Source organism: Megalobrama amblycephala, linkage group LG10 (genome assembly GCF_018812025.1).
Source record: "Megalobrama amblycephala isolate DHTTF-2021 linkage group LG10, ASM1881202v1, whole genome shotgun sequence".
NCBI classification, from domain to species: Eukaryota; Metazoa; Chordata; class Actinopteri; order Cypriniformes; family Xenocyprididae; genus Megalobrama; species Megalobrama amblycephala.
The window spans coordinates 26533277-26549582 of NC_063053.1; the positions used below are offsets into that span (position 1 = coordinate 26533277).

The following is a 16306-nucleotide window of genomic DNA, read 5'->3' on the forward strand; positions in this document are numbered from 1 at the left end:
ATACCAGTATACTGCGGCACCCCTACTCGGTGGCCATATTTGCAACGCCTCCAGGCAGCTATTTCAGGCATCCAAGTCCTATCTATTTGAATGGGGGAATCGTAAAATCTCAAAAACTGCTTGGCGAACTCAATTGTAATTAAATAACATATTTCAAGTCAGCAACAAAATCTGACATGAACTGTCCCATAAATGTTGTTTCTTATACTCAAATAGCTTTAAAAAAAGCTTATTTTTCAAGCTATACCAGCCAGTGCACATGTGCAGTCTTAGGGGCCGTTCACACAGAACGCGTCTTTGCATCTAAAAACGCGTGACACAGCGCTCAGGAGTGGTTTTAAAAAAAGTGCAGCATAGAACGCAAGAGTCTCGAGACGCGCCTTTGAGACGTGATGCAATAACGACAATAACGGAAATAATAGAAATAGGCAAACTGCAGAATTTACAGATACAAGTTTTAACATGGAAAAAAAGAAAATAAGATAATAATGAGCGCCTCCTCCGCCATGTTGTCCAAGTTCTTCTGATTGGTCCACTGTTTTGGAACTGACATTGATGAGCGGCGCTGCGTGTAAAAGTTGAAATTCTTTTAACTTGACACGGCGTCTTAAAAACGTTGCGCTCATGTGCGAGGCGCTGCAAAAGACGCGAGCGTAACGGTCATGCACGTCCATCAAGCGCGTGTTCACATAGAAAAACAATGGGAAAGTAGCGCATTGGAATAGAAAAACGCGTTCTGTGTGAACGGCCCCTTAAGCGCAAGTCTCAGGTTTCTATGGGAACCAGAGCTTCTAACGGCAGCTGCAGTGATGCGATGACTTCATCAATCAGCAATTGGCTCTTTTACTTAGAAGGCGGGACCTATTTCGCCATATTGCGCGTTGCAGTTTCTCCCATTCATAACTAATACGAGTGAACAGTCTTTCTACATGTATAGTCTTTGCTCTGTACTCTTTCTGAAGATGCGTAATAGCGCCCCCTACCATACAACAGTGAAAACAGGGAAAGCAGGAAAATTCCATCAATGGCGGCAAAGCATTGTCTCATAAATGATGGAAAATTCTGTCAATGGCAGGGAAAGAGTAAACAGGCTTTATGAAATTTCACCCCATGAATAAAGAGCGGACACAAAGTGGTGTCAGAGAGTGTGCGTTACCTGAATAAATTATGAAATATCCCTGTCAAACAAACACATCTCTCTCACACATAATGAATGAGAGTGACAGATGAGTGATGTGGGATGTGTATGTTTTTGTGTGTGTGTGTGTGTGTGTGTGTGTGTGTGTGTGTGTGGGAGGAAAGTGACGTCTCTCTCGATGTCCCTCAGGAAGAAAAAGGCTGTTTCTCAATTCTAAGAATTCTAAGAATGCAAATAACACACTTGCGTTTTTGTGGAGACCATTATGCCAGGCTACCTTTAATGAACCATCTAGAAAGGACACAGAATGCACCTTTGCAAGAATTGGGATGTGCTGTGATCTGTGACACACACACACACACACACACACACACACACACACACACACACACACACACACACACACACACACACACACACACACACACACACACACACACACACAAATACTTTATATAATAACAATATCATTATATGATTTACTATTAAAAATTCTCTCATGTAAAAAGAAACATAGTAAGATCCTTTTTTAAAAGACACTTGTTTTTTTATAGAGCAAGAGAGGTTAATTTTATTTTGTGTGATGGAGCAGGCATGAACGGAGAAAGTGAGAAAGACATGACTGAAGACACAGGAGAGAAAAGAGAGAATTAGGGTTAGTGATGTCAACGGCAGACTCATCGATCGATTAATTAAATTTCTCTAGACCTCACAGACATTGCTTTCATCCTGCTGAGCGGGTCATGTGAAATATAGAGTGCTTTCCTGGACCTACATATAAGCCCTGACATACACACAACATCCATTCAACTCGCACATAAATCATCTGCCTCAGAGTCAGAACGCATAACGCAAAATTTGTAACCTTTGATCATATTTTCTGTCCTAATTCATTTTTTTAACTACTTGGTATAAAACACTATTTGCAAACACAATTTTTGTGTATCTCAAAGGTGCACTAAAACATCAGAAATGAAGATTAGTAAATCTGTGTGCATTTGCTTATGGTGATTATGGGGATGACAGATTTAAAACAGATTTTTCGATATGGATGAGGGAGACGCCATCTGCAGACCCATGCAGAGATATTGTAGGAGCAGTCTGTCTGAATGGAGAGACATTGACTGCGCGCCTGATGGGGTGAATTCAGCGGGGAACGGCAGAGTGAACGTCCCCCTGCCATGCGCCACGTAAACGATTAGCTGTATTGTTTAATCTCTATGTGAGTCTTGACTGCTTGAGTTTCTGAAAGGGCAAAAACATCCGCAGGAGTGAACCAAAACAGGAGAGCTTCAGGAGGTCTTTCACTCTTGACAGCTTTTAAAAAGGGTTAGTGAGAGTGAAAAACAGAGAGAGATACTATAAATAAACTGTGTTATATACTTTTCCCAACACTGTGAATAAATGAGAAAGATATATAAAGAATGACCTATTTCTAACATTTAAAATCAATTCTGTTTACTTTCGTAATGGTTTTATTGTGAATGATTCAGCAGTGGTCATTATTCCAAATAAATTGTCCTAATCTTTAATCAAAATGTAATAACTTGCTCTTTCTCTGAAGTGACCTTCTTCCATTGACCTCACGGCAGTGCAGGCTAATAGATAATATGATTCAATTCATTCATTCTCTTTTTTTCCTGATTAAACTAAATTGATTAAACAAAATGTGATCTTTAATTATAAGTCCACCCTCATCAAATTTGATCACAATCTCTGTCACTCCTCTCAAGGTCACATGATCATGATAACAGCTTCTCTCTAGCATCCGCCTGCAAGGAAGCACGTTACCAGTTAAACATTAAATATTCATAAACAGTCATGGTCAGTTCAAATATTAGATTAATTTAATTAAAAAAATATATATATTATTTCATATATTCTATTAGAAAAAAAAAAAACTTTATTTCACTTAATGCTCTTCTTAAAAATGTACAAACTGATGGCTATAAAAACAGGCAAATTAATGCATCCTATACTTTTCATGCTAAAAAAAAGTAAAATGTAAAAAATACTTTGCTGTCGCTTTTGATCAATTTAATGTATACTTAAAGGGTGGTGTATGTTTAATTACACATAGCTTTTCATTTTATCAAAACAAAATGAAAAACAACTGCTTCAAATCAGTAAATTGCAAATATTAATAAACAAAAACTGCTTAAAGGTAGAATTTTCTGCATGAACACACATTCTCTCCTCTGATAGTAATACATTACTGCAAATTCCTTTGTGAGTAAATGTAAAATATTTGTTGTACAGTTTGTTCTTATAAAACTTTATATATTTTAGTTGTTCTTACAAAAATATTTCTATTTGCTTACATGTAGGATTTCATTGTCAAAAAATCAGCATGTCCTCCAACCAATACGCCTATATAGGTTGTTTGTCACTTCCCTGAAATACAACCTATAGGAGAGTTTACTAAAATTGCGCCCCTATCGACAACAGGACACTTTCATTTTAATGCATTGTACCCTTTTATCTGCGTCATATTTCGGGTTTCGCGTAGCTCAATTGGTAGAGCATTGCAATATACAACAATATGCAATCATGTGGTCATGCAATTGTGGGTTCGATCCCAGGGAACATATGTGCTCATCACTAAGGGTAGGTTTAGGGGTGTGGTAGGTGTAGTCGATAATAAAAAAATTAGTTTTGCTAAATGGAAATAGGACAAATGGCAGGTAAGGGACAGTGTAAAAAAGTCTACACTTTGCAAATGAACACGCATTTTGTTTGGTAACGACGGTAATACGTCATTTCATGACGACAGACGTAACACGACACTGTCATTATTTTTACGCCAGCTAGATGGCGCATGACTTTAAATGTAAATATATGTCGTAATAAGGTGCTTTAAAAAATGACCTATAGGGTCTCCAAAAAATGAATATCATATAAGAATTAATATTTTAAATCAAAATTATTTCACTCCCTTTCTCGGTTGTGTTCTATTTGATTGACAGAAATGCACAAGTGACCACACTATGAAGTACTTGAAGTTTAAAAATGACTTGCATCCTCTTAGGACTGTTGATTTTCTAACATATAAAAACAGTAAAATGTACATTTTTCTGCACTGAGGAAACAAAACAACTTTCAAACACATTGAAACTATACGCTTACAACCTTCTTTGAAGTGAAAATTATAAAGTGCTCTTAAAGTAAAGTGCCCTAGAAATAATGCATGAAAAGGTAAATGATGAAACAGTTGGAGGAGGTTTAAGAAAGAAGATATGAAAAGAGTTCCAGAGTTCTTTGAAATGAAGGGGCTGAGTTGGGCGGCGTCTCTCATTCCTCTGGGATTGGTTAGTCTGAGGGTTGAGTAGAAGAGTCTGATTGGCTGGTGCCTATTTGGTCCTGTTTAGATACTTGTTCTTTTAGCATGACAGCCGTGGAGTCTTTACTTCCTCCTTCGCAACTGCTGTCATCTTTCACATCAAGGCTGCCGGTGGATCTGGTCATGTTCTTGAGGATCCCTCTTAGTTTCGGTGTAGGAGTCGGAGATTGAACTGGGAGATCAGGAGACTGAATGGGAGATGGGGTTGGTGGTGGGGTGAAGTCCTGTTGCACAGGTGGAGGAGAAAGAAAAGAACGGGGTTGGACAGGCAGAGGTGGTGGTGAGCTGTCCGGAGAGTCTGATATGAATTCCAATGTGATTTCACAAGGCTCCACCGTCATGTAATTGGAGATGCTGGAGCTGAACTTCCTCAGGACGGGCGGAGTCGGCCGTTGAGCCGTGGGTGGGGGAGGAGTCTCGCCGTCACCCCCGGTGATGATAATGCAGGGTGGGATGTCCTTGCCGACAGAAATTGGACTGGATGACAGCATGATGGCAGTTAGTAGCGGGTCGTCTGGATCCAGAGATGCATAAGAGTCCCGGCTCTGTCTGGGCGTCCGTTCGGCTAAAGCTTGCTGCTCAAACTGTCTGGCCTGTTCTCTGACTGACAGCTTCGTTTCTGTGCAATGACCATTCTGATCTAGATCTGCATCAAGTTCTTCCCTGCTGTCCTTAAGCCCCGCCTTCAGCTCTTGCTCCTCCCATTCGGCGGGGTCCCAGAGAGCCTGCCGGCGCAGAGCATCATAAAGCCCTCGCCCTCGAATACGGGACGGCAAGGACCAAGAAGTCGTCTGGCTGCAAGGGCTTGTTGAAGATGGAGAGTCACTTTCTGAAAATCCACCAACCCCCTGCACCTCCGAGTTGGGCTCCGGACTGCTGGACACTCCATCCTGGTAAAGTGGATTTTGGGTGGTGAGAGGCCGTTCATCTGAGAGGAAGGTGACTGTGCTCTCTGACTTGGGCAGCTTGTGCAACTTTCCATTTCCGTACAGTTTATGAGCTGCGATTGCCCGAGAGGCTAAGGTTCTTATGAGACTCTTTCGATCCACCTCCTCGATTACAGACTTTCTGTGCCTTCTGCAGCCCATGAGAGAAAATGAAAGGAGAGGAGAGAAGATTGAAATGTGTGGATAGAGACAGAGGAAGGAATTGAGGGAAGAGAACAGCCATGGCAGGACAGGACGGCTAATGACCCACTATACAACAATCCTTCACTTTAATGGACTTTCAAAGAGCTTTGCAAAACAAATTTGCTCACGATATTACATTTAGCTTTAAAGAAGCTGAATCAAATACTCTCATTTATGAGTTTTGAGACAAATAGTCTAACTAAAACTTCAGGAGACATTTGTGTTCGATTCGTATAGTAAGAATTTACAATTTCCTACTTGGAAAAGTGCCATAGAAAATCACTTTTGCACATAAATTACACAATTCATTTGTAATGATAAACATTCACTTACAAACCAATAAAATGCTGGATTTTAATGATGATTAAATCCATTTAACGAACCTTTGTAGGAAATGATGTTTCCTACAAAACGGTTCTTTTTGCTGATAATCAATGGGGCTAAAGACATTTTCTCCTAAACCACATCCGTGGTTCACTATGCATCTGGAAATTTGGCTGATCCTTGACGCAAGCTATTCTGTGCTAAACTGATCTAACATTTATAAATTATATTTATATATATTTTATTATATCTAATAAATGTTTTTAAAAAGGTTATTGATTTATGTGGTGAGTAAGAATATGTAAAATTATTAAATATATTTTGAGACAAAGGTCTTGTTAATGATTTTCAGTTTCCTTCAAAGTAATTATATCAACAGTTTTTCAATAACTGAATAATATGTAAAAAGTATTGCATTTTGAGGGAAAATAACTTGTTGAGGGAAAAGTACAGTAACTAATGTGATAAATAGCTGGCTGGCATTTATTAACGCCATGGTTATATTCAATATTTTTTTTTTTTAATATTACTATTAATAAAAAAATATTATTATGGGATCTCCCTTAAAGGATTAGTCCACTTTTAAATACACTTTTCCTGATAAATTTACTCACCCCCATGTCTTCCAAGATGTTCATGTTTTTCTTTCGTCAGTCGAAAAGAAATGAAGGTTTTTGAGGAAAACATTCCAGGATTATTCTCTTTACAGTGGATTTCAATGGCTACCAACAGGTTGAAGGTCAAAATTACAGTTTCAGTGCAGCTTCAAGGGCTTTAATCGATACCAGATGAGTAATAAGGGTCTTATCTAGCGAATCGATCTGGCATTTTCGAAAAAAATACAACCGTTTATGCTTTATAAACAAAATATCGCCTTGAAAGTACTTTCCGCTTCCGCATTCTTCATAAAGCTTATTCTGAATGTCCTCCGCCTTCCCTATTCAAGTTACGGAAAAAAACGAAACTGGTGCCGCGTTCGTTCCGTAAGTATTTAAAAGTGTATTTAAAAGTGGACTAATCCTTTAAGCAGTGCATGAAGCTTTCAGAATCTTTTTTTATATATATAAAATATGGCAACACATTATTTCAATGGTCCATTTTAGACATTCTACTAACTATAAGTTACTTTGCAACTACATGTCACTGTCAACTAACTCTCATTAGAGTATTAGTAAACTATGTAATCTTTATTTCTTCTGTTCAGTCCGTTGAGGTCAGATGTTTGCGAATAAAAAACATGAATACACTGTAGAGCCATTTTATAGTAGAAATTGAAGTTGTAATTCTAAAATAGTGTCAGTGTCTCTGAAAGAGTTTAATACTATAAAGCTGCTTGCCATATTGCAGAGCTGGTGCAAACATATCCACATCACTATGATCAGATGCTTTCTCGCTGCTGTCATTTTTGTTGCATGTTTATTTTGTTATTGAGAGGAAAGCGCGCAGCACATATTTACATATTCGCCTAACTGTTGCTCCCAGCAGTGGGAGATGTCAGGATGTTCGCTAACAGTATATCACTGCAAAGGTATTTCCAACTTCTTTTTTACCCCTAAGGGAGAATATTGGGGCCTTTCAGGTGTGCCTTTAGCCCTGTTGTACTCTACCTGCAAAACAAAAACTAAACAAAAGCTGTCATATTGTTTCTCCATACATTGTCATCTGAGACCAAGGCCGTAACCATGTCTTGAACATTGGTGGGGACCATGATTTTTTTTTTTTGTTATTAGGTCATTTTTTAATTTATTTAAAGGAATCAAATAATGAAAAGATTAAAAGGGATTTAAGGGAATAACAAAAAAGAAATAAGAACGGTAAAAGTTGCAGGTCTATTGTAGTTAAGTAATCAATTTAAACTATTACACATACTCTTATGTGTATGTCTGATATGTCAAAAACGCAAAATTATGAATTACATTACATCATATCATATTAATCAAATAATAGCATGTTTTCAATTCAAAATAGCGACATTTCATAAAAATGTTGAGTAGTTTGCATCACTGGATATTACTGTCAGTCACTGAATATTTCAATCATAAAACAGTCGTCAAATATTAAATGTTTAGCTACTTACTCGAAAACTAACTCACACTTGTCTTCTGTGAACAGTAAACCCTGCCTTCAAAGATCATATACCAGCACTCATAAACCAGTGCAAAATTTCTATCAGTGCAGATAGAATCTTTGTTCAAACATTAATCAAGATGACATGTTACAACGGCGAGTCTCAAAGTGAAGGACGAGAAGTGTTTTTCTATGCTTTGTGGAGAGAACTGCGAGGAACCACTATAGCCCTAGGGGAAGGTTTTATCTAGCTAAACTACTCAAGCTTTAATCTACTACAGAGCTACGCATGGATCTGTTCATTTTTGTCATCATTAAATAATATTTCTTTCACTTTTTAAATGTAAATAGTATCAAAATGTTCTTTTCAATATACAATTTGAAATAAATCGAGACAAAACTGTTGAAATGGTAAAGAAAACTACAAGAGCAGCTACACGGGGGCTAGAAACTACAAACCACAAATGTGAGTCGAGAGGGATTTTAAAATATACACTGATAGCAGCGTGTAAGAATGAACAGCATATTTCATGTTACTCACTGTAGTCCAAGCCTGGAAAATACAGAGAGAAGATGAGAATGAATGAAACATGAGAGGAAAAATAGTAAGTAGGCAGAGGGATATGATGACAATGATGACAACAGACAGGCCCTGTTCATATTTGGCATTAAAATGCATTTTCTGTGACTGAATCAGAAACAGAAACTTGACCACATTAAAAGCTTGATGTAAACGCACATAAAATCATGTTCCACAAAGGTGTAAATGTAAATGCATTTTTGTTATTCACATACAGTATAATTATTCACACTGGAAATCAACAAGAGTGCAAGGAATAAAAGCAATCCAGCTAAATAATATCCAGATATTCTCTGGATATGGAATGCATGTCAATATCAGATGTAAAGGGGCCTGAGAGACACATGTAAAAGGTAAGAGGGGAAATGCAACCACTCATCCATTCAACCATTCATTACACATGTAAAGTAAAAGTGCATTATGATACATGTAAAGAAAATATGTCCAGATCACATTTCACCCCAAAATCAATTGAAAAATAAAATTAAATCAAGAAAATGACACCTATTTTAGGATCATTATTATTATGAATTTTATGCACTGTCAATATTTTCACTACACTTTCTTATTACCATAATGTCTATTATTTATTTATTTATTTATTTATTTATTTATTTTGCATCATCTTTGCAATATGGTTAACGAAAACTAAACCATAAAAACATTTTTGTTACTTGAAATAAAATTACCATTAACTAAACTAAAATAAAATATAAAAAACTTATTTTATTTCAGCTAGTTGCAAAAGTAAAGATTTAGTTTAACAATGTACTAAATTACAAAAACTAAAACTAATACAAATTAACAAACTATATGGACATAAAAAACAATAACTAATAAAATAAAATAAAAATTACTACAACTTTAACTGAAATTAAAATGAGGACAAAATACAAAAAAACCCCTAATAATTAATTCAAAATATTTTAATCTTATTAATTTTTCTCAACGATACTAAAATAACAGTATTTTTTAATGTCTGTCAAGACACATACAGTATGTATCAGAAGATAGAGTGTCATGATAATAAAAATATTATTTATTTTATTTATTATATAGGCATATGTGGCCGATGCAGTTCCGTTGAATGGGTTTATAGCTGATAAGCGAGACGCTCAGGTTCTCTAGACAGTGTTAGTTTACTCAGTTGCTTGCTCATGACAAATAGCAACACAGCGAAAAGTATTTCTAATATGATGGACCTTTTATTGAGAGTAGCCTACATTTGCCTGTTGAGACGTGCCTTCAAAAGCATCTGTAAGTGATGTTTGAATCGACGGAGGCGCGACATGTGAAAGCTGCGTTTGCAAAATATGCTGTATTTTTGTAAGTCCGCTAGGTGCCGCTACTGTCACAGAAACTACATACTTCACCTTTAAACGTATCAGTTTAGACATAGATCTAAATCAGACATGACAAATAAACACCATGGTGTCAATTTAAATGTATGTCAAAAGTACTTTTTAAATTAATAATTAAAATATAAGTATAATTAGTATTAGCAGTCTATTATAAATAAAAAGTAAAATGTAATTATAATAAATATAAGTAGGCTATAATAAATAAAATTATCAGTATTCTTTAAAAAAATAAGTTGAAATTATGCAAACTGATGACTTTAACAAACGCACAGACTATCGATTAACATCCTCTGATAATTACAGTAGGACAATTAAACAATTAATACGTTTTCATAAAATGTCCCTATGGAGAAAATGAAATACTATAAAAATAGTTTTAGTTATGATTTTCCCCCCATTTGGTTAAATCTATGTAGTTTTGTATCAAATACAATGTGATTTTCATTGATCGAGATCTGGCAGCTGCTTATTTTTCCTCTTGGGGGAGCTATCCACTCACAGCTTATCCTGCCCATGTAATCCGCCATAGGCCAGCAAACCAATGAGAATGCAGGACAATGATGACGTTCCAAAACAAAAGCACGAAGGCGCAAAAGCTGCTGTCGCTCCGCTTACCCGAAAGTCTTTGTAACTGGCTGATTTAAAGAAAATTTCCATCATTTGGCAAATAAATAAATTACGGACAGTTACATATGCATTACCATGTAGGCTTTGTGGTTCACCTCAAACAAGGGATTTAATAGTAATTTATAATGTTAATATTAATTGCCGAGTCCACGAATGGCTTGGGTATGCAGAGCTTTCGCAGCTTATATGGACTGCACGCCAGTGTTAATTTTGGCAGCCATTTTATGATTTAGTCTTTATCTTCAGATGAAAAAGCTCCTTAGTCTTAGTCATATTTTAGTCTACTTTTAGTCGACGAAAAGTCATCACATTTTTGTCAAGTCTTAGTCATTACTTTTAGTCAAACTACAGTTACCAACATTAATTTTGATAGCTATTTTATATGTAGCAAAATAGTCATTATAATTTTTTCTCTTTAGACCAATTCATTTAAGCTTATGAAAAATCTGAATCAAGGTAACAGACTGTAATGACATTGCACTCATAGCAGTAGCACTTGTGCAATTGTACATAACCTCTTTCAGTGGTTCTCAAACTTTCTAGAGTGTCGTACATCCTTCTGTGTACTCTCTCTTTTCCACTTAGACTGCAGTTACACATTCCCATTAAGGGACAATATTTGCCTTCTTAAATAGATTTTTCCAGTGCATTTTTTACCTTTATAAATACCTTTGTAAAATAAATAATGCCTTAACGCCAGTAGGTGGCGGTAAGTCGCTGTTTTTATGAGTGAATCATCGAGTCATTCATTCTTTCAGTATCAAAGCAAGCGGCTGTATTTATGAATGGATCATTGAATCATTGACGATTCATTCAAAGCCGCAGATTCGTTCATGAAACAGCTTGTGTGCTGCAGTTCTGCTGTGGCTTTCGTTGCAAAATAGAGCAAAAATACTGACAATACTGTTTAAAATGTACATCACTTAATATGACCCTTTTGTTTGTTGAACTGTTGTATAAAATTAATATTCGGGATATTATATATTATATTATATTCGGGCGATATTCTTGCTGGTATAATATGATCAACATTAAAAACAGTAACTTGCAGAAGGGTATGTTTTTGTATCAAAGAGAGTTTTAATCTTAAATCTACATGCAGTCTATGTCTATATTTGTTCTTCATGCTATTAAGTACTAAATCCCCACTTTTACAAACGTTATATTGTCGAGAGCAGCACTAATGTAGCGCGATGCTTGTGTGGGTGCAGTCAGTTTTGACCGCGAAAGATGAGGTAATTTGATTGAATGTCGTGTATTTACGACATTTTACCTGCTAGAAATACATGTTCAGTTTTCATGCTATTTTAAGGTGGAGTAGAATAAAATGAACGGCACTTTTCGCGTACGTCAGTTTGAGAACCACTGCTGGATATCAGCCTGCACTTTGGTCCCAGATTTAGTCAGTAAACGAGCAGTGCAATTCAGATCATCCGCGCTTCTTCCTCAGTGTAGAGAGGGCTCGTGTGCGGGGTTGCCAGATAACAAAGATTAAGTAAATCGTGTTCTTTTAACAGAAAAGCTCTGAAAGGGGGTTTGAATTCGGGAAATCTGGCAACCGTAAGCGTGACCGCTCACAAAGACAGTCTGTAATGTTTTGTCTCCTTTATTCAATAAAAACAAAAAGTGATTTCAAAAGAGTGATTTTGGTAAAGTTTAGTCTTTTAGCCACATTTCAGTCTCGTCTTTTTTGGTCAACGATATTGCACGTGTAGTTTTAGTCACGTTATCGTTAAATGACATTGGTGTCGTCTTAGTCATGGAAAAAAAGGTCGTCAACGAACATTTTTCGTCATAGTTTTCGTTAACGAAATTAACACTGCTGCATGCCACTGATATATATGTATGTGTGAGGGTCACAGAGAGAATCCTTAAAAATGGTTTTGTAAGGTTGCTGACAGGCTATGTTTTTATTCATTTCCAACAAAAGAACAAACTGTTTGCCCAGATAAACAAGCAAACAATTCCTGTCCTGATGTCCTGTTCTTTTCTGTTGATAGCATTAAACTGCTGTTCAGCATCTATTCTAATGAATTCAATACAAAACCACGTCTTTTTCGCTGTCTATTTGTGTTAGCAGCTGCATTTGTTTTGATTGCATTAAATCAAAAGCACTTTAAAAGGCTTTACCTGAGGGACGCAGATGCTGTACTGCGGCTATAATCTTTTAATCTATTAACATTTCATTCCACTCACAACAGCCTTTAGCTTGGCACTGCACTCCTGCTGCACTAAATGCAAGCGTCCAGTGAGCACATCTCCATGGACGGACTTAATATTAAAGCCAAAAGCACAGCTAATTTACCAAAGAAACAATTACCTTCGGGATGTCAAAAAGAAACCTCCCTTTGGAGAATGTCAAGACTTCATAAGGAAAAACTAATTTCTTTTGCAAATGAAGAATCGGGTCAGTGCACTTAAGGAATAGTTCACCCAAATATTAATATTCTGTCATTCTATCATTTACACACTCTCATGCAGTTCAAAACCTAAGTGACTTTCTTTCTTCTATGCAAAAATAAATTTATCAGAATGTTCATGCAGCTTTTGTCCAAATGAATTATAGAGGGTGACAAAAATCGTACACTTTGCCATACATATCCAGACTGGGTCTGATGCCAGTGACCTTAAATGTCATTGGGTCTTTTATGTATTTATGAGTCAATGTAATGCAGCAGACCGGCTTAAATTTGACTAATTTTTCTACTATGGACTACTTTTATGATCCTGTTTTGGTCCAAAATATTTCTGTGGTGTACCAACAAAGAAAATCATACAGGATTGGAATGACGATAGAAATTATGACAGAAATGTAATTTTTGGAGTGAACTATTCTTGATTTTCCTACAGACACACTCACCCAGAACGTGTGCTTTCTCTTTTTCTGTAAATATTCATAAGCACAAACAAATCTTGTTAATCATCTCTCTGCTGTCTCTTCTGAAGGTTGAAGGTATTATTATTTAGGACAGGTGACTTACATGCCGCCATCTCCCAGCTCCTCGTAGAGATTGGTTGGAGCCACACCTCCTGTTGATTTGGCGGTAGGAAGTGACATCTGGATACGGGCGGTTTTGGCACACTCGGCCTGCCTCCTGTAAAGCACCGTTGAGTGAGTTTCTTTCTTTCAAAAGGCTCATTTCAGCTCTATTATTGGAGGATATGAGGTCTGGAGCTCCGACAACTCTCATTTGATCTGTTCCAGCACTTTTTATTCATGCAATGCAAAATATCATGGGTTATTCAGCACCTTTCACACTGAGATGAGGTGTTTTATTAGAAGGGAACTCAACGTGGCTCACTTTGTACTCTGTGAGGTCATGAAACCAGTCACTTTTGTTCATTTTCAAAGGCATTGCTATTGCGCTGGAATCAGAGAGGGCTAGAGTGAGTATGTCCTTTGCTCCTCATCTCAATTCATGAACTTTGCTCATATGTTCCCTTTTTAAAGGACTGAACCGAATAACGAGGTTCGAAAGCACACAGTCTCCGGCAAATAATTCATCAAAACGAAGAATTTAAACTTACTCTTTGAATCTGAGTGCAGAGTCCACATGCAGCGACAGGAAGTGCAGGGAAAGAGGAAAGAAGAATTATTAGATAATTTGGCACAGGAATATTTCAACAAAACACAGCCTTAATTTTACAGAGTATCATTGTTTATCAATTTATAATATAATATAATATAATATAATATAATATAATATAATATAATATAATATAATATAATATATATAATATAATATAATATAATATAATAATATAAACACACATCCCCTACAGAGGACAAGTTTGGACAATGGATAACATAACATAACATAACATAACATAACATAACATAACATAACATAACATAACATAACATAACATAACATAATTAATTACACAATGTTGTAATCTAATTAATCGCAAATTAATCAAAGATTAAATTATCCCCAAAAGATAATTTAAAGTCATTATTGTGTTAAATGAGAAAAGCATCAAATAGACATTACAAAAAGTGACATACAAAAAAAATAAATAAAGTAAATAAAAAAATCTTTAAATAAAATCATACTCTAAATAAGAAACTAAAACTGCCAGTAGGTGGCAGTAAATGTCTAAATTGAGTCAATCATTCATTCGATTAGTTCAAACAGCTTATTCATTCAGGAATTGAGTGAATGGCTCTCTTTATGAATAGGCCATTGAATCAGTGGTTCACATGATTGATTCATTCAAAAAGCGGATTCACTCAGAAAAGAAGCACCACTGCGTGTTGCTCAGAGATGCGCAACAGTTCTGCTCTGGCTTTTGTTGGCAAAACTGACCAAAAGCAGACAATACTGTGTCTAAAATATAACACCAATATTAACTTCTTATTTATTGAACTGTTGTATAAAATCACAATGACATTTGCACGTGCTATTCGGGATAAAATTTGCACTCGTGCGATATTGCACTCATTACTTGTGTTACTCGTATAGATTGATTAACTATATCATGATATAAATATGAGACAAAAACTCACGCAGGGGCATTTTTGCCCTTAATATCTTGAATTTTAGGGACATTCTAACTGCATTCTATTGGCGTCATCATGTTTGTCACCACTCAATTTTATGAAATGCAAGATGAACTAGCTTACGTAGGTCTGGGTCGGCGCGGGTGCATTCAAATTTTTAATAAAATGAACGCATTATATTGACAGCCCTAAATATAATTAATATAACATAATCAAAAATATTACATGTTAAATTAATTAATTATAGCCTCTGTCCTGTATGTAAGTTCTTTAATAAGGGATTTTCCTAAGACTGGAGTAATTCAGGTCTGATGCTACTTATTGTTTTACCTCTCGGCCAGAACAATGTAATCTTTTCAAATTAGCATATTTTGAAGTGATTGGCAGCCCAAATTCTAATTCCACAGGCCAGAAAATGCTCCTAGTGTTGAATCATGCAGCCCACTGAAATTGTTGTGGTTGTAGCTACTGCTGCAGGTGTGCATAATTCATGCTGTAAAATGTGATAAGAGCACAGGATAACCCTGGTTTATCCCGCATCTCCACAGTTGAGAAACAATACAGCTCTCAGCATTAACACCGCTCTCTATTGTCCTTCCCATCTTTGTATTTCTTCCACACACTCTCTCGCCCTGACTATGGGCTTCCTGGAGGCTTTCGAAAACATGGTCCTGTCAATATTATTTATTTAACCAGAATGCAATTACTCAGAAGACAGTGCACGATCTCATGTTGTGATATACAAGCTAACACTTGTGTCTCCTATTACGCATCTTTTGTAAACAACTAAATGAAATGACATAAAAAAGTCACTTCACCTTTAATACAAGAGTCTAAACGCAAAATAAATTCTTGTGGTCACGCATGCGTGTGTGCGTGTGAGAGCGAGCTTCACGCGTAGATGTGTGTGTTTAGCTGGTTGTGTTCGCTCTGTGATTATCCATCTGTTATGTATTTACACAATAGCTGATGACGGACTCATTGGTGTGTGCAGAAGGTCAGGACCACACTCACGCTTTCTCTCCGTCTCTGAGGAGCTGCAGTGTGTGGAGAGCAGGCCCATATGCTAAGCTTTCATGAGATGTGACGGATGGATCGAATGCCTGGGATATGTCACAAATGCTTATAATTAATCTGTTTTCACACAGAGCTGGCTGGGAGATTAGCCCGTTAGCATGGCTAATTACTGAAAAAAAGCCATTTTAATACCTGGCATCCAATACCCATCTTCCTCA

General features: G+C 36.5%; 2 protein-coding genes across 2 annotated transcripts in view; both read right to left on the reverse strand.

Moving 5' to 3' along the window:
- The window catches only part of LOC125277223 (protocadherin-15-like), a 274335-nt gene that overhangs the window by 21482 nt on the left and 236547 nt on the right, over nt 1-16306 (reverse strand). Inside the window, 2 exon segments of the mRNA XM_048205573.1 lie at nt 13549-13662; nt 14096-14104. Coding sequence (XP_048061530.1) covers nt 13549-13662; nt 14096-14104 — 123 coding nt within the window.
- Nucleotides 4333-5682, reverse strand: LOC125277231 (protocadherin-15-like). The gene has a single exon (XM_048205583.1). The coding sequence runs from the start codon at nt 5564-5566 to the stop codon at nt 4448-4450; it is 1119 nt and encodes a 372-aa protein (XP_048061540.1). The 5' UTR covers nt 5567-5682; the 3' UTR covers nt 4333-4447.